Below are 21,859 nucleotides of genomic sequence, written 5' to 3'. Positions count from 1 at the left end.
ACCGGCACCTTAACCCTTCCCCGCACCGTCCCTCCCCGCAGCACCGGGGGGATCCCGCGGCCCCTGCTCCTCCTGCCGCCCCATAGAGCAGCTCAGCTGCTCCTGCTGCCCCCGGCCATCGCTGTTAGCAGGGGGGAGGCCGAAGCACCCGCTTGCTATGGGACCCCACTGCGGAGCTGCCGCAGCCCCCAGCGGAGACACTCCCCCCATCCCTCTGCCGTCACCCCCAGCACCACCGGAGCATCGCAGGGATGCCCGGGAGCACGGACTGGGCTGTGGGGTGGGGTGGGGGGCAGGCTGCCCACCCCCTCCACCACCACATCAGCTGAAACCTCTGGCTGACGAAAGAAAACCTTGCTGCCACGGCGTTCGCCAGGCTGATTTATCCAGGGCTCCGTGCGATGGGAAAACTTTGAAAGCCCGAGGGAGCGAGGCTCGGGGAGCTGCTGGCTGCCAGCCACCTTCTCCCGATCTCTGGTGTGGGGTTAAAGGACCTTTGCAAATGAGGTCCCCTGGGAGGGAAGGCATTCCTCCCAGCACGGCTCCCCTGCCTTAACCCCCTCCTGCACCAAACTGCCCCGCCAGACCCCGGCTGCGGGGACGGAGCCCAACACGCCGCTCATCCCGCCGGAGCCGGGTCCCTGCCCGTGGCCTTTCCCCCCACCCCAGCCACGCTGCAGTGTGGTGCCGGCACCGCAGCTCTGTCGTCCCGTCCCTCCCTGGGAGGTAACGGTGAATGAGTAACACGGAGAGATATTTCCAGGAGCCCGAGGACACAGGGTCAGCCTGGCAGGAGGAACCTCCTTCCCCAGCTCTGGCCGCGCAGCCCCATGGCGGCGGCGTGGGGAGCCCAGCCAGCGCCCGCCGCAGCGACGCAGGCAGCTGCCCCCGCCAGGGGAACGGGCAACGGAGGCGTTAATGATTAGCAGCCAGTGAAAATGCATCACTTATCTCCCTCCTCGAGAAAGTTCAGGTCAAGATCCTTGAACCGCTGCCCCGGTGCTGTTTGCCAGGCGCGGAGCGGGCGGAGGTTGTGTCCAGCGCCGAGTCCTGCCCGCAAACAGCGGGTCCTGCGGCCACCATTCCACCTCCTCGCCTGCACGGGCGCCGCGGGGCCTAAAAGGCAAAAACACGGCAAACCTTCCTCCTTGGAATAGAGGCACGTGCTCTTGGAGCTGCCAGGCCGAGGAAGAGGGATGGTATTTGCAAACGCCCGAGCTCTGAAGGCACAGGGAAAGGTGGGCGCAGGCAAAGCCTGACCCTGCGCTCAGCATCCTTGTCCCAGGCTGGCCGGGTCCAACTCCGTCCCCAGGGAGGGAGCGCGGCCGGAGCATCCTCGCCGTGCTGGGGAGCCCCAGGGTAGCGCAGGGGGGGAGGCAGAACCAGGGACTTCACGTTGGTCCGTGCCATTTCCCAGCTGCCCTCAGTGAACGGGAAATGTGTGGGAAGGAGAGGACGAGGGGCAAATGCTGCAGGATCAGCCCCAGCCACGGACACATCCCTCCCTGTCCCTCCCATCCCGGCCTCGCTGCGCCCAGGGGAGATGCACCCAGCTGTCCCAGCCCCCGACTGAGCTCCCAATCTACAGGAAAAAAAAAAAAAAAAACCAACAAAGCAGAAGTTTGCACGGAAATCAAATTACTCTTGCAAAACAAATTCCCCAGCATCTCATCCCCGGGGTCCTCAACCCAGAGTGGCTTTGGCCGGCGTGAAGGAATGCGACAGACTTGGCTTCCGCGTTCAAAAATATTTTGAAACAGTCAGCAATAAATTCTCCCCGAGAGATTTCACAGCAGAAAATGGGGGCAAAAGGTGTTGGGGGAGGGGGAGTGGCGTGCTCCGGTCGCCTTGGAAAAAGTCACTGCAGGAAAACTGGGGCCGCAGCGGGGAGAGTCTGGGAAAGGGGACAGGAGCAGCCACCTCCTCCCTGCCGGCGGGCGCGGGAGCGAGCAGAACGCTGCCCACAGAGCCGTGTGCCAGCGGCGCGGCGCGGGCCAGCGTCCCCTGCACGGGGGCCAGGTTGCACGTGCCACAGGACAGGTCTGTGCCGGAGCTGCCGGGGTCCGTACGGCAGAGGTCTCCCAGCGCCGGCTCCGTGTCCTGCGCTTCAGGTGCATCCCCGGCCTCGCAGACGCCGCACGGAGCCGGGGCTACAGGGGCTGCTCCTGGGTACCATGAATGAGGTTTTGCACCCTGGTCAGTTTGGCTACCGGCTCTGGGAGCGCCATGCCAGGCTCTGGCTCATCCCCTGCACCGGGCAGCCGGGCTGGCAGTGCCGCCGGCCAGGGACGTGCCTTGCAAACTGGCCGGGGTGGCTTTCCCGGGGGAGGAATGGGGCCAGACTGGGGGTGCTCTGTTTCTGGCACTGGGGTCTGAGCGCAGCGAGCCCGGCATCGGCTGGCAGCCCAGGAGCCTGCGGTGTGCCTGCGGTGACAGGGGCTGGCTGGGGGACACGGTGTCCCCGCAGTTCCCAAGGCACCGGATGCAGCTGCGGGAGGCGCGGCACACGCGTGTGCCGTAACGTGATGTGCCGCACGCGGTGCCAATGGTTCATCCAGAAAGTTCCCAGCTTGCCGCAAGGTCTGGGGCCGTCGGCGAGCCGGGTCGCTGCCAGCTCGGGAGCACGCCTGCTTGCGTCAGCACACGGGCAGAGTCCAGGCAGCGCTCGCAAACACCCGGGCACACAGCGGCCGGCACCGAGCCGGCTGGCGGCCACCTTCCCCTCGCAGGGAGCATGCCGCCTGCTCCCCCGAGCCCTGGAGGTGCCTCTGTGGCAGGGTCCCCGCTGTCACCCCAGGGAGCGCCGCAGCCTCGCGCTGAGCCGTGTCCCGGAGCTGCCCACTCGTGCCCGACATCCCCTCCCTGCGCCGCAGCGAGCCCAGCCGGCTCCCGAACACCGCCGCCGTTATGGCTTCTCGAGCCCATCGCAGGGTGGCCCTGGGCAGACCCAGTTCCACGGCGAGGGTTCGGAGGGGATGATGCCCACCCCCAGGATGTCCCCTCAGGGACACGTTGGCCAGCACTTGGCAACTGCAGCCACATGGCAGGGCCGGGCCGTGGGGCTGGGGCTGAACCGCCCTCGCCAACCTCTCCATGCGTCCGGCCTGACGCAGCGGGGATGGGCTCTGGAGGCTGCGGGATCCCACAGCCCAGGGCTGTGCGCACAGACGGGCAGCAGCCAAGGCCAGGACCGATTAATGGGGAGTTACACATTAACTCCCTTGTTTGTCCCATATTCCCTGTCAGGAGCCTCCCACCAGCACCCGGGGGCCAAGAGCATGGCCGGAGCACGCGCCCGCAGCCGTGCCGGGTGCTGTACTAGCCCTGTGGCCCTTGGACCCCGTGAGTGCCGGAGCTGAGCCAGGACCCTCCGTTACAGGGCACCAGCGCCCACAGCCTCGGCAGCCGGCAGGAGCCGCAGGAGCACCCATGAGCTACACAACAGTTTGGTCAGGAAAAGCAGCCGAGTGCCCGTTTATTGGGGAAGGGTGGACATGGGCAGCGCAGCCCAGGGAGCGTGTGTCCCGTGCTCCTCCCGTGGGCTCCTGGCGCAGCCCGACCCACCGTCCCCGTCCCCAGGGCTTGGCACCGCGGCAGCAGCCAGAGCTCAGCAGCGCCTGGGCCCCGGCAGCCCAGGACCTGCAGTGGCCACGGGACCAGGGTGGACAATTCGGGCTCCCCACGGCCCCTGGGCTGCGGACGGGCCACAGCGGCTGCCATGCCGCCTGCTCCCGCCACCCTGGGCAAACCCTCGGAGTGGACCATGGCTCCGAGGGAGCCGTGGGTTGGTGCAGTGCCCAGCCCCGGCCGGCGCCATCGCCCTGCGTGCCCCGACCTACCTCGGCGAGGTGGCAGGAGCCCCGCCGGCCCCAGCGGAGGAGAGCGGCCGCGGGCACCCCGCATCCCTTTGGGTGTCCTCCTGGATGCGGTCTCCAAAAAATCACCCCTTGGGGCTGTTTTTCAGAGGCTTGGAGTCTGCCTTTGGTCACAGTCCTGAAACGAGAGCTGAGCTCCTCCGAAAACCTGACCCTGAGCACGCCGCGTCCCGCGGTGGCAGACCCGGCCCGCGCCCCACGCCGGGCACCGGCCGCCCGCCCGCGCCGGCGGGGATGGGGCAGCGGCAGGCCCGTCCCGTCAGAGCCCGCCGGGCGGCGGGGCCAGGCTGAGGTTGAGGAAGCCCCCGTATCGGAAGGGGGGCAGGCGGGGGGCGCAGGCGGCGGCGGGGGGCAGGCAGGCCAGCGGGTTGGCCCCGCACGCTCCGGTGTCCTGCTCGCCGCTGAAGTAGACGCTGTCGGGCGAGTTCACCGAGGGGTCCTCGTCGAAGTAGTTGTAGGGCCTCAGGAAAAAGCCGACGCCGTTCCCCACGGTCACCGTGTTGGGGACATCTTCGGCGTGGGGGACGTGCAGGAACCCCACGGTGATCCAGGCGACCAGGTCCTGGGCAGGAGGGAAGCCGGGCACCCCGTCAGGCTGAGCGGGACCCTCCAGCCTGGTGGCCACCCGTTTTGGCCACAGGATGGGTGAAACCTCTGGCCAGGGCAGGAGCCGGAGCGGTGCCCACAGTGCTCGACTCCCCTTGTCCCGGGCAACCCCAGCTCACCTCGTTAGTGATGGTCTCGTTATCAATGAAGTCAGCAAAGACGACGGTGGGCGTCCAGGGGTCGTTCTGGTTGTAGACGCTGGTGCTGGTGGGCTCCTCCTCCTTCCGCCGGGTGACGGCCAGCTGGTACCTGCCGGCACAGGGAGCAGAGGGGCTCATCCGTGCCGGTGCAGGGCAGGGCGACCGCGGCATCGCCGCCAGGGGCTGCACCAGCAAACGGGGGCTGGAGGCACCCTCAGCGTGTGCCTGGGGACACGGTCTGTCCTGGGTCGGGGAGGGAAGGGGCTGGCAGGGGCCAGCGTGGGACCGACGGGCAGCAGCCCCGGCACTGTCAGGCTCACGGAGGTTCTCTCACTGCCCGTGGCCACTCCGGCACGGCAGGGAAACACGAGCATGTCCAGGCGCGGAGGCTGCTGCTTGTTGCCCGACACGCTGCAGCCGCGGCCACCTCTAACTCCCACGGCCTCCCCCAGAGCGTGAGCCCTTAAATTTCACCCCGGCATTAAGCCAGCTACGTGCTCGTCCCAAGCGTTTTCCAAAAGACGTTCTGTCCTTGCATGAAGATGTCAAGACCCAGGGATGCCAGTGCTTCCCTTGGGAGTTCATCCTACAGCCTGGTTGCCCTCAGAGGGAAAAAAACCACATGTGATTGCTCTAAATTAATCTTATCTGGGGTCAGATTCCTGCCTGTGAACTGTTATGAACAGATGTCGTTGAGCAACTTTTTTCAAGGGATTTTCAGAGCCAAAAAAACACGCATGTTGGCTGTTTAACCCTTCCCTGCAGCCCGACACAGGCTTGCTGGGGGGCAGGAGCAGCTGGGGGACAGGGATGGGACAACCACACGCGCCCCAGCACCCACCTGCCCCAGCTGATGGATCTCTCCATGGGGCTGCTGGGGGGCAGATGCTCCCCGGCGAAGCTGACGATCTGGACCCGGTAGCTGCGCGGGTGCCCCCACTTGTTGGGCTTGGAGCCGGTAAAGGAGAGGTAGCGGGGCATGGGGGTGTTGAGTAGGAACGCCGCCTCGCCCTCCCTCTCCAGCCTCTCCCTGCGGAGGTATGGCCGCTCGATGGTGTGCTGCATGCTCCAGGGGTCTTTCACGAGCTCATACTCCATGTCCTGGGTCTCAAGAGAGTTCAGCTGCCCTGGGAAGCAGAAGCGAAAACCCTCTCGAGCTCCGCGCCCCGGGCAGAGCTGCAGCCCACAGCGAACCGCGGCCGCACACGAAGGCACCCAGACCTACCGTCGACATCCAGGTCCACCTTGTAGTGGATGTGGTGGAGGTGCATCGTCCCCAGCGTGTGGGGCCCGACCCTGTTGCCGTAGTCGGTGCCTCGGCCATGGAGGAAGGAGGAGCTGATGTAGCCGGTGGCGTGTACCCGCACCTCCACGGCCCCGCTGCCGTGGAATATGAAGTCCCAGATGTAGTCGTAGTTGATGAGAGTGGAGACTGCACGGATGACCAGCGTGTTTTTCCGCAGCCCGCCATAGTAGAAGGAGTGTGAGTCGGAAAAGTGGCGCCGCAGAGGGAGGGCAGCATCGTGCTCAAAAATGCAGAGTGAGTTTTGGTTGGTTTTGGGGGTCTCTGACTCCACCAGGTAGTGCCGGTCCACGTAGGTCGCTGTGTAGGGGCAGTCGAGGCCCCGGACAAGCTCGTAGGCAAACCTGCCGATGCCAAAGCTGCCATCAAAGTACCGGGTGGACATCCCCCCGGGGCAGTTGGAGCCGTAGAGGGCTAAGGCTTCCTGGAGACTCAGCTCATAGACAATCCTCTCCCCACGGAACCTGATGTCAAAGAGGCGCGGGCCGGTGTTGGGGTTCATGCCGAAGGTGATGCTCCAGCCCTGGAAGGTGACGCGGTTGTTCCTGACGCTGTAGCGGGGACCCTGGGGCTCGTACTGCAGCGGCCCTAGGGACCCAGGCGGGTGCCGGGGTCTCATGGAGCCCAGCACCGCTTCAGCCTGGGGCTTCTCGATCCTGACGACCTCCAGCAAGTTGGATTCAAACGCATGCTCCAGATCCCCCGTGCTGGCAAAGTACTGGCCATTGTAGAAGACTTTGCGCAGCCGCCAGCGGGAGACGTGGAGGTCCCCGTGCTCCACCAGCACCTCCAGCCCCACTGGCGAGAGGTAGTAGCCGGTGCCGGCCACGCCGCGGAAGAGGACAAACCAGGTCACGCGGTCGCCGGACTTGAAGCCCCGTGGGGCCGTCGTGAGGATGGCCAGGTCGGTCCCGTCGGACTCGCAGCACGCAGCGAGGAAACGGGGTGCCTTTCTCAGCTCCCGCTGGATGAGGGCGTTGATATCCACGTACTCCTTGCCGGTGACGGGTCTGCGGTGGTACGGCACCTTCCCCCCGTACTTCTGCACTGTGACGTCCCGGTGATACACCGGCGTCGGCAGCGGACCCACCACGTACTCGGTGACGTTGGGGTCCGGCTGGTTCCCAAAGTAGAGCACAGCCAGCGCCTCCCGGCGGGGGCGAGCCCCCCCGCCATCCAGGAACTGCAGCACCTCTGCCTTGGCGGGGACCTGCACGTCCACGGAGGCGATGCAGTTGTCCGAGGGCTTCGCACGCGAGGCGTCAACCAGCTGCACCCCAAGGTTTCCCTGCAGGTACCGCACCACTTGCGCCAGCTCTTCGGGTGTCAGATCCGCAAAGACCAGGCTCTGGCCGTCATCGGGATCCTCCTGCTCCGGGGGCTGGTGCTGGCAGGTGCTGGGGGCTCTTCCTCTGGTCAGCAGCACACAGACCAAAGCAAATATCGTGGCTAAAGCCAGAACGAGGAGGATGAGCACCGTTTTCATGTGCATGTCTGCCGAGGCACTGAGAGCTTCCGAAGTCCGGCAGGGCGGGTTTCCAACTGCAGAATCCTCCCAGCGACCCGCCGACAAAAGGGGCTGGGTTTGGTTGGGTTTCTTTTTTCCCCTCGCTTTCTCAACAGGGAACAGCCTGGAGGAGCTCGCAGAGGGATGTTCTCAGACATGCCCGGGATTTGCTGGGAACCATAAAAGGCAACTTTGCTCTGCTTCCCCCAGCGGGTCATAATTTTCAGTAAACTTAATGCTTCTGCATCCGTCCTTCCCCTCTTGTCCCACACGCTGTGCTTCAGACCTCGGAGAGGACAGATCCAGTCACTCTGGGGGGAAATAAACACATCTCCCTGCACCTCCTTCGCTCAACCCTGCAGACGCAAACAGCCAGGGGCAGCGCAGACCGCAAGGACGATGCTCCTCTGCGCAGAGCTGCTGAGCGCGGCGTCGTGGCCCCGTCCTGCCAGGGCTCTGCCTTCGCCAGCGACGGCCCTGCAGCCTGCGCAGAGACAGCGCAGCGTCACGCGCTGCTGCCAACGACCCACGCGCGGGAAGAAACCGTCCTGCAGCCGGGAGGGAGGGAGGGATGCGATGCTCGTCACCTCATCGAAGATGCCTCCTGATCCTGGGATACGTCCTGCCACAGACACGGGGCTGGGAGGAGGGGGACGAGGGCTCCAGAGCCCACCTGGGGAAGGGGCAGCGGCACTGGCCGTGCTGCACCGACAGCAGCTGCGTGGCCCCCGCGCCCTGGCTCGAGCGTGAACCCGGCCACCATCGGGCTGCCACGGGCCGGGCTGGGCCACAGGCCGCCCGCAGGGCTGGAGTTGGGCTGGTTGGCGCAGAAGTGCCCGTGGGGACAATGCTGGCGCAGGGACAGCGAGACCCCTCCCCGCAATAGTCCCCTCCGTTCCCCTCGCCTGCGCCCAGCGGTAAGCGCCCGAGAGCTGCAGCCCGAGCGGGTCCTGGCTGGCCCCAGCCTCACCCCGAGCACCCAGAGCTCGGTGCCAGCACCCGTCTCGGTCCTTCCCCCCACCCAGACCCCCGGGACTCCCCCGCCCGTCCCTCCTGCCCTTCGGCTGGACTGTCCCTGCGCCCGACGGGTGCCCAGAGCCGCGCTGCTGGGTGGTTTGTGGATGCAGGAAAGACGGCGGAGACCCAGCACCGTGCCCCGAGCAGACGCTGCTGTGAGGCGTAAGAACAAGACATTCGAGAGAGCACTGGACCAGAATCATTTTCTTTTTTTTTTTTTTTCTCTTTTAACCTGAGATAGGCACTACACAGCACTTGCTTCTACAGCAGAGGAACTGGATTTTCTCCAGGCTTCCCTCCTGCGACAAACTCAAATTCAGCAATTAACAGAGATAACGCAGACTCCCGTCTGGCATCATGCCAGGAAGATCATGCTTCCCTTTTAAACAGCACTATTTTAAAAGCAACGATAAAAAGTTAAAGTCATCAACTGAGACGACTTCACTAAAAAAAAAAACAAACAAAAAAAACCACACAAAACTGAAAATCTGAGACAGAACAGTCAACCTGGTGCCTCTGACTGTGTCTCCTAACGCCGTCCCGTAGCGTCAAAACCTGCTCGTGTTTTGGAAACCGTCGTAGGTGAATGGGGGGAAGTTTGGTAAACAAGAGGCGGTTTTGGGCAGGCAGGCAAGAGGGTTGATTTCACAGGCCGTGAAGTCCTGCTCGCTGGTGAAAAACACGCCATCGTGCGAGTATATGGAGGGGTCCAGGTCATAGTAGTTGTAGGGTCTCAGGAGAAAGCCAACCGAGTTTCCCACCGTCACAGTGTTGGGAATATCCTCAGAGTGCGGGATGTGAAGGAAACCAGCGGTTATCCAGGCGACCAGGTCCTAGGGCAGGGAAGAGCCACGAGACCACAGTTATTTCGGAAGCTTGCAGTGGCAGTGACCGAAATCTGGGCAGGAGCCGTGGGAATTTACAGGAGAGATGGAGGGGACCTCCACGGGCACCAGCCCAGCCGCGTTCCCATGTGCTGATCTTCCAGCTCCGGGAAGGATCCCCTCCCTTCCCCAAAACCCTGCCCGTAGCCGCAGGGCATCCACCCAGCAGAAGGGCCCTTGCCCTGACCCTTGCGGCCAGGCCCTGGCCTCGCAGAGATGTTCCTGATGTTCTGCCAGCATTTCTCCGTAGGGAGAGACGAGCTCCTGCTCCGCACTCTGATCTACGCGCGCTGAGCGGATCCACAGGAAAGGGGATGCTCAAACCCTCGTTCCCCGGGGGCGGCTGCTCTCCCAGTGGAGCCCCTGCTCCTGCGGGCGATGCCGGGGTCGCTCGGCGGCTCCCGCTTGGCCCGGCGCTGGGTATTACAGCTCCGGCCCTGGGGACCTCAGCTCACCTCGTTAGTGATGGTCTCGTTGTTGATGAAGTCGGCAAAGGCCACGGTGGGTGTCCAGGGGTCGTTCTGGTTGTAGATGCTGGTGCTGGTGGGCTCCTCCTCCTTCCGCCGGGTGACGGCCAGCTGGTACCTGAGGACAAGAAAAGAGATGGGAGCAGCCCCCGGGGCAGGGCAGAGCTAGAACCGGCTCCTCCGAGAGCCTGCAGAGCAGAAGCCTGCTCCTGCGGAGTAACCCCAGCCCAGGAAAGCGTCTGCCCGGTGCCTCCCCATCAAGGAACACCCATGCCATCCCTCCCCCGCTCTCTGAGAACCTGCCATTCCAAGTCCGAGCAGCCTGACCTTGCCCAGCTGATGGCCCTCTCCATGGAGCTGGCTTCGGGGATGTGGTCCCCCGCAAAACTGGTGATCTGGATCCTGTAACCACGCTGGTGGCCCCACTTGTTTTTGCTGTTGGCCGCGAAGTAGACGTATCGGGGCATCTTCGACTGGAGCCGGAAGGCAGCCTGGTCCTCCGTGTCCAGGACTTTCTTGGTGAGTCGTGGCCGCTCTATCTGCTGCTCGGGGCTCCAGGGAGCCCGCGTCATCTCAAACGCCATGTCATGGGCCACCAGGGAGTTCTTCACCCCTGCGAAGCAAAAGCAAAGTTGCTGAGGAGCGTCGCCCGCAGCCCCCTGTTCCCCACGGAGATCGCTGCAGCCGGAGCTCGCTCTCCCCATCCTCCCTTCCCAACTCCGGGCTCCGAGCAGCGGCTCCTGCCCGCGAGAGCGGCTACTGCTCCGCAGCTCCATGGCGGCACGACTGTACCTCGTGTACATCCACCCATGGCTGTGGCTGAACGACTGTACGTTTGACCCAGGCAACACCACGCTGTGGCAGACACCACCATCCACGGGGACTCTCGCCCTCCAAGAGGGACAAGAGCCTCATCCCAGTGCAGAAGAACAGGTTTGCTCCCCAGTGCAGGCACAGTCTAATTAACTCAAGCGCCCGACGGCCCAGACAGCGCGTTTGCGCTCCATCGGCATGTGTCCCGTGAGCTGGAGAGCACTGGGAAGGGCACGGGAACATTTGCACATCACACAACTGGAGGAGCGGCGGAGCAGTTCTGGTCTTTCCACAAAGAAGAGCCCTGAGCCGGAGGCTCAGAGCGACAGGAGGGGCACAAGGGCAAGGAAATCCGGGGATGAGATGGCAAAGAGCCGGCTGAGAGTGCTCATGGGCCAGCGGGGCTCTGGCAGAAGGGCCAGTGCTGGCCCCCGCTGCCCGTCCTGGCCGGAGCGCACGGTGTAACACCCCCCGCTCCTCTCCCCTCCCCTCACGCGTGTTTCCAGCTTGCGCCAAGGCCACCGCAGAGCTGGACCTCTGGCCACCCTTGGGCCTGAGCCCCGGGACCACCACGGGGGTCAGTGTCAGAGCGCGAGCCCCACGGAAGAGGATCCACGGCCAGCAACCGCCACCGTGCTCATTCTCCTCCCTTTTCTGATGCGAAGAAAACTCCCAACCCCACACCTCCCCTTCCAGTGGCAGTAGCGACACCGACTTCATCTGCCTTTTCCCCGTTCTTGCAGTTTTGCCATCCCCCATTTTTTACCCAAGCGCTCAAAACTCATCCTAAAACCACCCGGAATGGCCTTTAAATTTGTGTTTCCCAACTGAAAGGAAATTGGGATATTTTTAATAGGTGGCTGGAGCATGCAGCAAACGCGGTTGCAGCAGCCGGAGCGCGAGGACAGATTTGTGGCATCAACGGTAGGGGAAGACCGAGAAAACTGCAGCCGACGCTCCCATTGCTGCTGTGAGCAAAGGATCCCTTGTGTGAAGGATCCCCGGCAAAACGCAGCCCAGCCCTGGCTCGGAGCTCGTCGCCAGCCCAGCATCCGCCTGCGGTGCCCGCAGCCCCACGGCGGGGGCGGCCGCCCATCCCGTTCGCACGCGAGCGGGCAGGAACGGCTCGACAAAGCTGTAGGAAGTAGGAATGTGAGCTGGAAACCACATCCCAACAAACCAGCTTGAGCGACGCCGACTATCGTCTGGGGCTGGGGAGAGGGGGAGGGCGTGGAAGGAAAAATCCCAAGTTCTGCAGAGCCCTGGAGCCATTGAGGGCCACGGGGCAGGGTCGGGGCTGGGCCCGTCGGCCCAGGTGGGAGGGGAAGGACCCTCCCCATGGCGGGCAGGGGCTGGGCACGGGGCAGCGATGGTCTTACCCAGCCACAGCCCTGCACGGAGAAACCGCAGGGGACAGAAGGGGAACCTTTCCCTGTAGGACACCAGCTTCCCACTGCGCTAAAAACAGAAGGGAGGCAGCTCCGTGTCAGCGCACCATCCTACCCCACACACGGAAAGCAAAAACTATGTAAGGACCAAAAAAAAATGCCAAGTTTGGTGAGTCTAAAAGGACCCAGGGAGGGCACAAAGGAAAGACAAAGACCCAGACCTACCTCCCACATCCAAGTCCACTTTATAGTTGATGGAATGGGTGCGGATCGTACCCAGCGTGTGCTCCCAAACCCTGTTGCCGTATCGCAGACCATCCCCATGGAGAAACGATGAGCTCGCGTATCCCGTGGCCTGGACCTTGCCTTCGATGGCCCCGTTCTGGTAGAAGATGAAGTCCCACACGTAATCGTGGTTGCCCACGGTCGCAATGGAGCGAACGACCAGCGCAGAGTTGACCAGCCCCCCGTAGTAGAGCGACTGCAAGTTGGAGTAGTGGCGCCTCAGAGGGGAGCCCAGGTTCTGCTCAAAGATGCAGAGCGAAGCCTTTCTCTTGCTGGGGCTCAGGGTCTCAGACAGAGAGTGTGTGTCGACGTAGGTGGCCGAGTATGGGCAATCGACCCCTCGCACCAAGGGGGAGGTGTAGCGCCCGATGCCAAAGCTCCCGTCCATGTACCTCGTGGACATCCCTCCGGGGCAGTTGGAGCCGTACACTGACAACGCCTCTTGCACGCTGATTTCATAGGCAACCCTCTCCCCCTTGTGTCGGATGTCAAACAGGCGCAGGCCCGTGGTCACGCTCATCCCAAAGGCAAAGCTCCAGGCCTGGAAGAGGACGTGGTTGTTCCTCACGCTGTACCGGGGACCTTGGGGCTCGTACTGCAAAGGCAACAGCGCGGCCGCCGGGGCTCGCGGCTTCATGGACGAGAAGTCCCCATCCCGCGGCGCCTTCCTCACCTTCTCCACGCTGATGCGACCCTGCACGTAGGCGCTCTCCAGCTGGACCATGTCCCGGTAGTACTGCCCGTTGTAGAAGACCCTGCTCACCGCCCACCGGGAGATGTCCAGGCTGCTGTGATCCACCAGCACCTCCAGCCCCACCGGGTGCACAAAGAACCCGCTCACGTTCTGGAACACGATGAACCAGGACTTACGGTCTCCAGAGCGGAAGCCATGAGGAGCCGTGGTCTGGAACGCTACGTTGGTGCCGTCATACTCAAACACTTCTTTCAGGAAGGTCGGGGCTGCAGCAAACGCCACTGTCTCTAAGAATGCTCCCACCTGCTCATACTCACTGCCCAGCATTGGTCTGCGGTGGTACGGCACCTTCCCCCCGTACTTCTGCACTGTGACGTCCCGGTGATACACCGGCGTCGGCAGCGGACCCACCACGTACTCGGTGACGTTGGGGTCCGGCTGGTTCCCAAAGTAGAGCACAGCCAGCGCCTCCCGGCGGGGGCGAGCCCCCCCGCCATCCAGGAACTGCAGCACCTCTGCCTTGGCGGGGACCTGCACGTCCACGGAGGCGATGCAGTTGTCCGAGGGCTTCGCACGCGAGGCGTCAACCAGCTGCACCCCAAGATTTCCCTGCAGGTACCGCACCACTTGCGCCAGCTCTTCGGGTGTCAGATCCGCAAAGACCAGGCTCTGGCTCGTGGACCCCGTCTTCTCCACGATGTGGGGCTGGGATTCACAGCTGGGCGATCGCTTGCCCCTGCTCAGCAGCATGCAGGAGAGAATGAAGATTATCACCCCAGCCCCAACCAGGAGAACGTAGGGGAGTTTGGGGTTCATCTCTGCGAGCGCAGAGAGACAGCGCGCGGGGCTCGGCAGCAGGCTCCAGAACACGTCCCTCGCCGACCGACCAGGCTCTTAATTCGTTTGCCGACTGTGGGCGTAGAGGCGTCACTTGTGAGGTGGGGAGGGAGCCTGGAGACTCCAAGAGCAGATCACAGGTCCCGGCCAGTTCAGCCTGTTTCCTCCCCACCCCAGACACACCGAGGAAGCCACTGGGGAGCCGGTGCCTGACTCACTCCCCAAGCCACTGATGGGTTTCTCCCCTGCAGGGTGACACCCTGAAGATCTCCATCCTTGGTCTGCCCGAGGGGCCTTTGCTTCTCCCAGCGTCTCCCAAGTCACCCCATCCCATCTCCCACGGGAGGGCAGCGATGCGGTGGGCACCGGATCCACCCCTCCCGCAACCCGGTGCCCTGGGACCAGATCCGTTCCCCCGAAGGGCTGGCTCCCAGCACCTCCATGTTCCAGGAGGGCCCAAAACCTGCTGGCTCCCAGTGCCTCCATGTTCCAGGAGCACCCAAAACCTGCCGGCTCCCAGCGCCTCCATGTTCCAGGAGCGCCCAAGACCTGCCAGCTCCCACCGCCTCCACGTGCCTGTTCTCCCCATCGCCTCCAAGACCCTCCCAACCCTGAGGGAAGGGACCTGGCAGCTCCAGCCCAGCTCCAGCTGTGGGCAGACTGGCCAAGATGGGAGGAAGATCCCTGGCAAGAGCAGGTAGCACCCACCGAACCCCTGGAAGCAACTGCCGCCGCACCTGGAAGAGCAGAGGCTGCAGGACGACTAACAGGACACATCGTCCCCATTCAGCCATCCCAACCCCACTCCAGCAGACGCGATCCTCAGAGAACTGAAAAGGTTACTGCCAGGAAACCGTTCGGCACTCCTGACCCCGCGCGACGGACCCTCCCGGGGAGGAGAGCATCGAGCAGCCCTTCAGAGGCAGCCACCACGGGGCCAGGGTGCCCGGGCCACCCCGCCACGCTGCGAGGCCACTGCTCCTCCACAGCCACCAGCCGCTGCAAGGCTGGCCCCACCGCAGCCAGCCCCACGCGAGGCGGCAGCGATGCATCACCCACAGCCCAGGACAGCGTTCCAGGGGTCGTGGTCCACTTCACGCCCTCCTGGTGGAGACAGTTTGAGGAGGCAGGAGATGCTGAAACCCCTACAGCACCGGGTCAATTTGCCACTCTTGCGACGACGTTAATTTAGGAAGTTATGTTTTCGTTCTCACTTCCAGTCAGGGAATAATTGCCCCTTTTTCCCTGCAGGTCCCACACCAGCCTCAGACCAGCATCCAAACCTGTGCGGGAGATGACCCAGTTTTGCCTTCCTGGCGCTCGGAAGGCAGGGATCCTGCCGGGCACCGCTCAAGTGCCCCGCGTGGCCCCGAGCCCTGCTGCTGGGGACGGGGCCCCCCCCGTCTCGCTACGGGAACAAGTCTGGGATCTTACACAACTCTTCTCAAGAGCGTTTTTCGCAGCAGCCAGAGCTCGAGGGCTGTAAACAGAGCAGGGAACTGAGCGGCGCAGAGAAGGACCTTGCCACCACGGAGACCTGCATTTTAGCATGTTTTCAAGCCTTGCTTACAGGAAGGGAACAAGCATCAGTCCCATTTTGGACCATAACAACAGCAGCAGCAGCACCTTTCAAGGCCACACAAACCGCTGCATCGCAGGCGGGTACAAGAGAGGACACGTGCTGGGACCAAACGCTCGCAGCGGAGTCAGCCGCAGCCTGACGCACGGAGTTCTCCGATTACTCCCCGCCATCCAGGAGACAGCACAGGTTACTGGAGCTGCATTCCTCCTCGGGCTGGAACGGACACAATCCGCTGCCTACCCGCGATCTCTTTGGTCCCGTGCAGACGTTAAACAGTCTCCCCCTACTTTTCACAGGAGCGGGTTTCAGTCACAGACGCCTGATGCTGCCGGGCTGTGCCCCCAGCACCACCACTGCCCTCGCACCTTCCCGGACCGCACTTACTGGAACGGCCTTTAAGGGGAAGCAAATCTGTCCTTTGGGGCTGAGCATCCTTGCGGCTCCCAGGGCGGCTGCCAGCACTTCACCGCTCAGCCCGCCAGACGGTGCAGCAGGAGCTGCTCCTGGACTCAAATAACCCTCCGCGGGGATCCGCTGCCAAAGACCGTGACTCTGTGCAGGAGCCGGGGAATTCACTGGCTCACTGCAGCGGCTTTGTATCCGAGACACGGGATCCAACTTACAAGCGTTTCCTCAAAAGAGAAACAGGGACGGAAGCTGCACGAGCTCGGCCCTGTAGAGCACCAGCGCAGCCGCCCTGCTTTGCGCTGAGCAGTCGGGACACAAAAAGGACTTTCCCAAGTGAGAAGGAGCACCAGGACCAGCGTCAGGCGCAGGAGGAGCAGGCTCACGCCTCCAGCCCTGCAGACAGGGCTGCGTCTGCCCGGCCATGCCTATGGCAACACGCGCTCTGCCAGACGTGAGGCCTCAAGGAAAAACAAACATTTTTCAGCTGCTACCTTTCATACTTTCCCTGGGCTGAACCCAGACAATTCACGCTGCCTTCGACTCCATGACCTTGACGGACTATTTTATACGTAGAAAAATAACTTTGCAATGAAAGAAGAGGTTAGGAGAGTGAAAAAGCAGAGTTCTGAGGTCATTAGGAGGGATTCCACAGAGCAGGAGGCTATCCCACCAGTCCTCTGGAGTTTACCAGTATAATAGCAGGCATTAGACCCAGACCTACCTCCCACATCCAAGTCCACTTTATAGTTGATGGAATGGGTGTGTACCGTACCCAGCGTGTGCTCCCAAACCCTGTTGCCGTATCGCAGACCATCCCCATGGAGAAACGATGAGCTCGCGTATCCCGTGGCCTGGACCTTGCCTTCGATGGCCCCGTTCTGGTAGAAGATGAAGTCCCACACGTAGTCGTAGTTGCCCACGGTCGCAATGGAGCGAACGACCAGCGCAGAGTTGACCAGCCCCCCGTAGTAGAGCGACTGCAAGTTGGAGTAGTGGCGCCTCAGAGGGGAGCCCAGGTTCTGCTCAAAGATGCAGAGGGCATTTTTACTAACTCTAGAGACCTGGGAATGAGCGAGGTAGTGCACATCCAGGTACGTCGCTAAATAGGGGCAGTCGACCCCTCGCACCAAGGGGGAGGTGTAGCGCCCGATGCCAAAGCTCCCGTCCATGTACCTCGTGGACATCCCTCCGGGGCAGTTGGAGCCGTACACTGACAACGCCTCTTGCACGCTGATTTCATAGGCAACCCTCTCCCCCTTGTGTCGGATGTCAAACAAGCGCAGGCCCGTGGTCACGCTCATCCCAAAGGCAAAGCTCCAGGCCTGGAAGAGGACGTGGTTGTTCCTCACGCTGTACCGGGGACCTTGGGGCTCGTACTGCAAAGGCAACAGCGCGGCCGCCGGGGCTCGCGGCTTCATGGACGAGAAGTCCCCATCCCGCGGCGCCTTCCTCACCTTCTCCACGCTGATGCGACCCTGCACGTAGGCGCTCTCCAGCTGGACCATGTCCCGGTAGTACTGCCCGTTGTAGAAGACCCTGCTCACCGCCCACTGGGAGATGTCCAGGCTGCTGTGATCCACCAGCACCTCCAGCCCCACCGGGTGCACAAAGAACCCGCTCACGTTCTGGAACAAAACGAACCAGGTGATCCGATCTCCAGACTGGAATCCACGGGGAGCAGCCGTCAGGGTTGCTAGATTGGCTCCATCGTACTCCATTACTTGGCGCATGAAAGACGGAGCTGTGGGGAACACCTGGCTCTTTAAAAACCCTGCAAGCTGTTTGTATTCAACAGCCAGGGCTGGTCTGCGGTGGTACGGCACCTTCCCCCCGTACTTCTGCGCTGTGACGTCCCGGTGATACACCGGCGTCGGCAGCGGACCCACCACGTACTCGGTGACATTGGGGTCCGGCTGGTTCCCAAAGTAGAGCACAGCCAGCGCCTCCCGGCGGGGGCGAGCCCCCCCGCCATCCAGGAACCGCAGCACCTCTGCCTTGGCGGGGACCTGCACGTCCACGGAGGCGATGCAGTTGTCCGAGGGCTTCGCACGCGAGGCGTCAACCAGCTGCACCCCAAGGTTTCCCTGCAGGTACCGCACCACTTGCGCCAGCTCTTCGGGTGTCAGATCCGCAAAGACCAGGCTCTGGCCGTCATCGGGATCCTCCTGCTCCGGGGGCTGGTGCTGGCAGGTGCTGGGGGCTCTTCCTCTGGTCAGCAGCACACAGACCAAAGCAAATATCGTGGCTAAAGCCAGAACGAGGAGGATGAGCACGGTTTTCATGTGCATGCTGCTGCTGGTCCTGAGGCACTCCCAGCAGCTGTCGGAGCAGGGTTTCTAGCTGCTGCCTCTGTCAGTTTACTCTGCGCTGGATGGATTAGCACGGAAAGTACAAAAGACTGGGAGAGGCTAGGGGAGGAGATCTGAAATTCGTGGTGACCAGAAAGGGCAGATCTCCTCTCTCAGCTGCAGCCTTCTCCGTCCTCCTCCTCGAGCAGTGCCCTAAAAGAACTAGTGGAGATGCTGGGTCAGTGACTCAGACACGTTTCACATAATTCTGTTACTTTTTCAGTCCAACCTAGCTTCCTGAGGCTGCCTGTAAAAACGAAGATCCTGTAGTCAGCCCGAGGTGGCTGGGACCAGCGTGAAGCTCTGACAAACTGGGAATTGTTGCCACCCTGTAGAATTTCACCTCTTTGCAACTCACCGAATCTCCTTGTTTATCAGGCTGTTTCCTTGTAAACATTCTCCCTGGCAGCGCGATTCCAACCTTGGAGTTACTTTTTTATTTTATTTTTTAAAATCTTCCACGGGGAAGCCTTTGCTGAAAACACATCCACGTGTGTAGTAGCAGAGAAACTTTGGCAGGCGTGGAGAGAGGTAGCTCAGGATGAGAATCAGGCCCCAACGCGCTGTGAACAACTAGCTCTTAGTTTGCATCTCTGAACAGCTATCGACTAATTAATCCCACGGAAACAAGATCACGCGGCTTTCGCCTCTGCCTCCGATTCACGGATAAACTGAGGTGCAGCTTCTGAGAAGTTCCCTCAAGGACAAAACCATCCCAACCTGCGGCATCGGAGCAGGCAGCCACGGCAGTGCCCGCTGTCACGCTGCTGCCAGGATTTCTCCCAAAGGTTGTGACAGCTGCCCTCTGCCATCCCACCGGAGGCGCCTCTGCTGGTCTGGCAGCACCGCTGAAAGGCCGTGGCAGAACAAGAGGGCCAGACACGAGGACTCGGTGCTCCATCCCGCCACGCGGCAGACGCTTGGGGTAGACCAGACACAGCGCGTTAGCTACAATCCCCGCCTGTCCCTCAGCTGGTGCTGAGAAGCACGAGGCATCCAAGACAACCAGGGCTGGAGATTCAACCCAATATTTCCACTCCTCCTGCCAGCCTCACCTCACCTCACCCCGGCCTTCTCTTCCTCCTCCCGTCAGAGTTTCCTGGTGGGAGACAGCCCCCCCCCAGCCGCAGCACTGCCTCCAGTTCTTCCTCTGCAGCGGATCTCGCCCTGGACTCGGCCCTCCTGCGGTTCTCCGGCCGTGCTTACCAGACAACCACACGGGCGGGCAGAAGGCCACGTTGCCATAGGACACACTCCATTATCCTCACCACCGCTGGCAGCCTCAGCCTTCTTTAGCCCAGGCTGCAGCTGTGCAGGCCAGGGACACCCATGTCCACTCCGTGCCAGCACACGTCATCGCTGCCGCACCGACCAAAGCCTGCGGAGCCACAGCAGGCAATTCACGCGGCCGCTGCGCCAAAAGAGGGGCTCGCTCTGTGGCACGGACATGAGCAATGGGGAGAGAGGAGGGACGAGAAGAGAGCCTGGGCCACACGGGATGCAAGAGCTACGGGGCTCGGAGGTGCCCTGCCCTCACCGACCTTCACCTGGCCCCCAGTGGCAGAATCAGGTGCCTCTGAGTAGCCCCAAACTAAGCAAAGAAGCCCTGACTTCCAAGTCATTCTTTGGACAAGTGACGACAACAAGGTTTCGAAGATTACTTAGGGTTAGCTTAAAAGAAAAATTCCCTTTCGGTGTAAGCCTAGCACGTGGCATCCGTTTCACGAGAGCGCAGAGAGAAAGCGCCGTTGCCACCGTTCAGGTTTAGAGGAGAGCCAGGACCTACCTCCTGCCTCCCAGGAATTCAAGCAGCCTTGTGCTGCAACACACACCTAACCGCCGGAGCCAAGGCTGCAGGCACAACACTCACATCGACATTTCCTTAGAGAAATACAAAAGAGAGCAGATCGTTCAGTTTTGACTTCGCCTCTTGGTTTTGCATCCCGAGTCCCTAAAGGTCAAGGCGCAGGCTGCAATTACAGACGGTCACTTTCCAAGCAGCACAGCGGTAGTTTCCGAAAACTGGACAAACTCCACAGGCCTTACTGCCCCACAAATCACAACTCAGCCCTGCAGCTTGCCTGGGAGAGGTCTGAAAATAAAGTGTGGGAACACTCTTAGTCCTGTGCGCGTCGGGTGTTTGGGGGAAGAAAAAAAAAAAAAAAAAAAAAAAAAAGAGAAACCCTGAACCTGTAATGACATCCTCACGACAAACCACCCCGCAGCACACACCCCGGCTCTGCAGGATACGGGTGACACAAATGAAACTTCCTTGCGCTGCCTCTGCCCCGCTGCAGGCTACGTCCCGTGGATGCCACGTCTAATATTTAATACTGTCCATTTCTGCTGTACTTTTCAAGCTGGGGACTTTTAAAGCTTATTACAAGCAACAGAAGAATCAGCCTGGGCTTTCCGGGAGCTCTGTTTCCGAATAAACAGAACAGCCCGAAATCCACCTCCATCTTGCAGTAGAAATTTCAGGAAGCAGAGTAATTAACTGAGCCCGCAGAGCCAGGAGACCTGCATCAATACCTTATTGATGAAAAGCGATCGGGTATCTTTAAGGGCAATTGCTTGTGTACCTTCTCCGAAAGAAGCCCGCAGCAGCTTAAAGCTAACCTAGAATTTAAAAAAAAAATAAATTACATGTCTCACTAACAGCAGCATAACTTGTTTATGACCTGTTTGGTGCACATACCTCTTCCCACAACTCAGCTCCCCAGCCTGATTAGCCCATCACGCTGTCCCGCACCTAATATGGAGAATTCACATCCTACCTGTGTTTATTTTGGCTACGTGGTTGCTTTTAGGTACTGCCCGTCAGGACCTCTTATATCGGCTAAATTACCCACGTCTCCCAAACAAAGCAAGGAAGAGAGGAGCCTGCTGGTTTTCGCTCGCGCAGAAAGGTAGAGGTGGCAAAAAATAGTCTCCGAAATTTATAGAAACCAAAACCAGAGCCAGCTTTTGGCTCAAGGAAACTTGGAGTCAGCGACTGCCAGACAGCTGGGTAAAGAGTACGGTACAGAAAACCCCCTGCCAACTCTCCTGACACGGGCGAGACTTCAGCATACCCCAAGCCAGACCTCAGACTTCGGAGAACTCCCACTGCCATTCCCTCATCTCACAGGGCCAGCTTGTGTAAAACAGAAGGCTGGAAATTGCTTGACCCTTACCCATGCCGGCTACGTTTCTGGCAGCGTTTGTGTCTGCACACAACTGCTGTGCCCTAATTCTCCTCTCAGAGTTTTAACTGTCACTGCATATAAGCTGTCTCGAGAGCCTGTGCTGGCACGCTGCCACTTCTCCTGGAGAGCAAAGCAGAAACCACCGCGCTGAGACTGGGGGGTGACCATCACGGACAACAAACCCTCCCCTGCTCCTGCGGATGAGCCACGCTCCTGCCAACAACCGCCCGGGATGCTCCATCCTTCCACAGGATACTGGAACAGGCCTCCTGGGACATTGGTTTCTTCTGGCGGTGGCGAGGAGCCCCTCGCGCTGCACGCCATCGAGTCCTGCCAGCAAGTCCTTCCCTTGAGCTCTGGCTCCAGCCGCCTCGGCCCCCAACGACCCGTTTCCACCTTGGCTCCCACCTTCCCCACGGGCACCGGCAGGACGATGCCCACGGCAGGGAGCACAGGGCCATGGTGGGGAGCATGGCGGCCCTGCGGGAGGCTGGCAGCGTCTGTCCACAAGCGGCTG

At 61.6% G+C, this 21,859-nt stretch overlaps 3 protein-coding genes across 6 annotated transcripts; all 3 read right to left on the bottom strand.

The window, feature by feature from the left end:
• Window position 1: 1 nt before the first annotated feature.
• LOC134524793 (membrane primary amine oxidase-like) lies at window positions 2-7,803 on the bottom strand. Of its 3 annotated transcripts, none has more exons than XR_010073612.1 (5): window positions 5,847-7,803; window positions 5,463-5,748; window positions 4,601-4,730; window positions 3,840-4,437; window positions 2-1,582 (listed from the first exon to the last, which is right to left on the bottom strand). XR_010073612.1 is itself a non-coding variant. In XM_063354962.1 (4 exons), the coding sequence occupies exons 1-4, from the start codon at window positions 7,414-7,416 to the stop codon at window positions 4,135-4,137; spliced, it is 2,289 nt and encodes a 762-aa protein (XP_063211032.1). In that variant the 5' UTR covers window positions 7,417-7,803; the 3' UTR covers window positions 1,600-4,134. The 3 variants fall into 3 exon arrangements, 1 of the variants encoding a protein (XP_063211032.1); XR_010073611.1 differs by having other exon boundaries at window positions 2-1,116; XM_063354962.1 differs by lacking the exon at window positions 2-1,582 and having other exon boundaries at window positions 1,600-4,437.
• Window positions 7,804-8,703: 900 nt separating this feature from the next.
• LOC134524403 (membrane primary amine oxidase-like) lies at window positions 8,704-21,849 on the bottom strand. 2 transcript variants are annotated; one of them, XM_063354422.1, is made up of 4 exons: window positions 21,751-21,849; window positions 10,127-10,412; window positions 9,788-9,917; window positions 8,704-9,281 (listed from the first exon to the last, which is right to left on the bottom strand). In XM_063354422.1, exons 2-4 carry the CDS (start codon window positions 10,381-10,383, stop codon window positions 8,997-8,999), a joined length of 672 nt encoding a protein of 223 aa, XP_063210492.1. In that variant the 5' UTR covers window positions 10,384-10,412; window positions 21,751-21,849; the 3' UTR covers window positions 8,704-8,996. The 2 variants fall into 2 exon arrangements, with proteins under 2 accessions (XP_063210492.1, XP_063210491.1); XM_063354421.1 differs by lacking the exon at window positions 21,751-21,849 and adding an exon at window positions 12,226-13,982.
• LOC134524461 (membrane primary amine oxidase-like) lies at window positions 16,227-18,094 on the bottom strand. The gene has a single exon (XM_063354522.1). The coding sequence runs from the start codon at window positions 18,092-18,094 to the stop codon at window positions 16,370-16,372; it is 1,725 nt and encodes a 574-aa protein (XP_063210592.1). The 3' UTR covers window positions 16,227-16,369.
• Window positions 21,850-21,859: the final 10 nt, after the last annotated feature.

This window comes from Chroicocephalus ridibundus, chromosome 17 (assembly GCF_963924245.1).
Source record: "Chroicocephalus ridibundus chromosome 17, bChrRid1.1, whole genome shotgun sequence".
NCBI classification, from domain to species: domain Eukaryota; kingdom Metazoa; phylum Chordata; class Aves; order Charadriiformes; family Laridae; genus Chroicocephalus; species Chroicocephalus ridibundus.
This window is presented reverse-complemented; position numbering and strand designations above follow the sequence as displayed.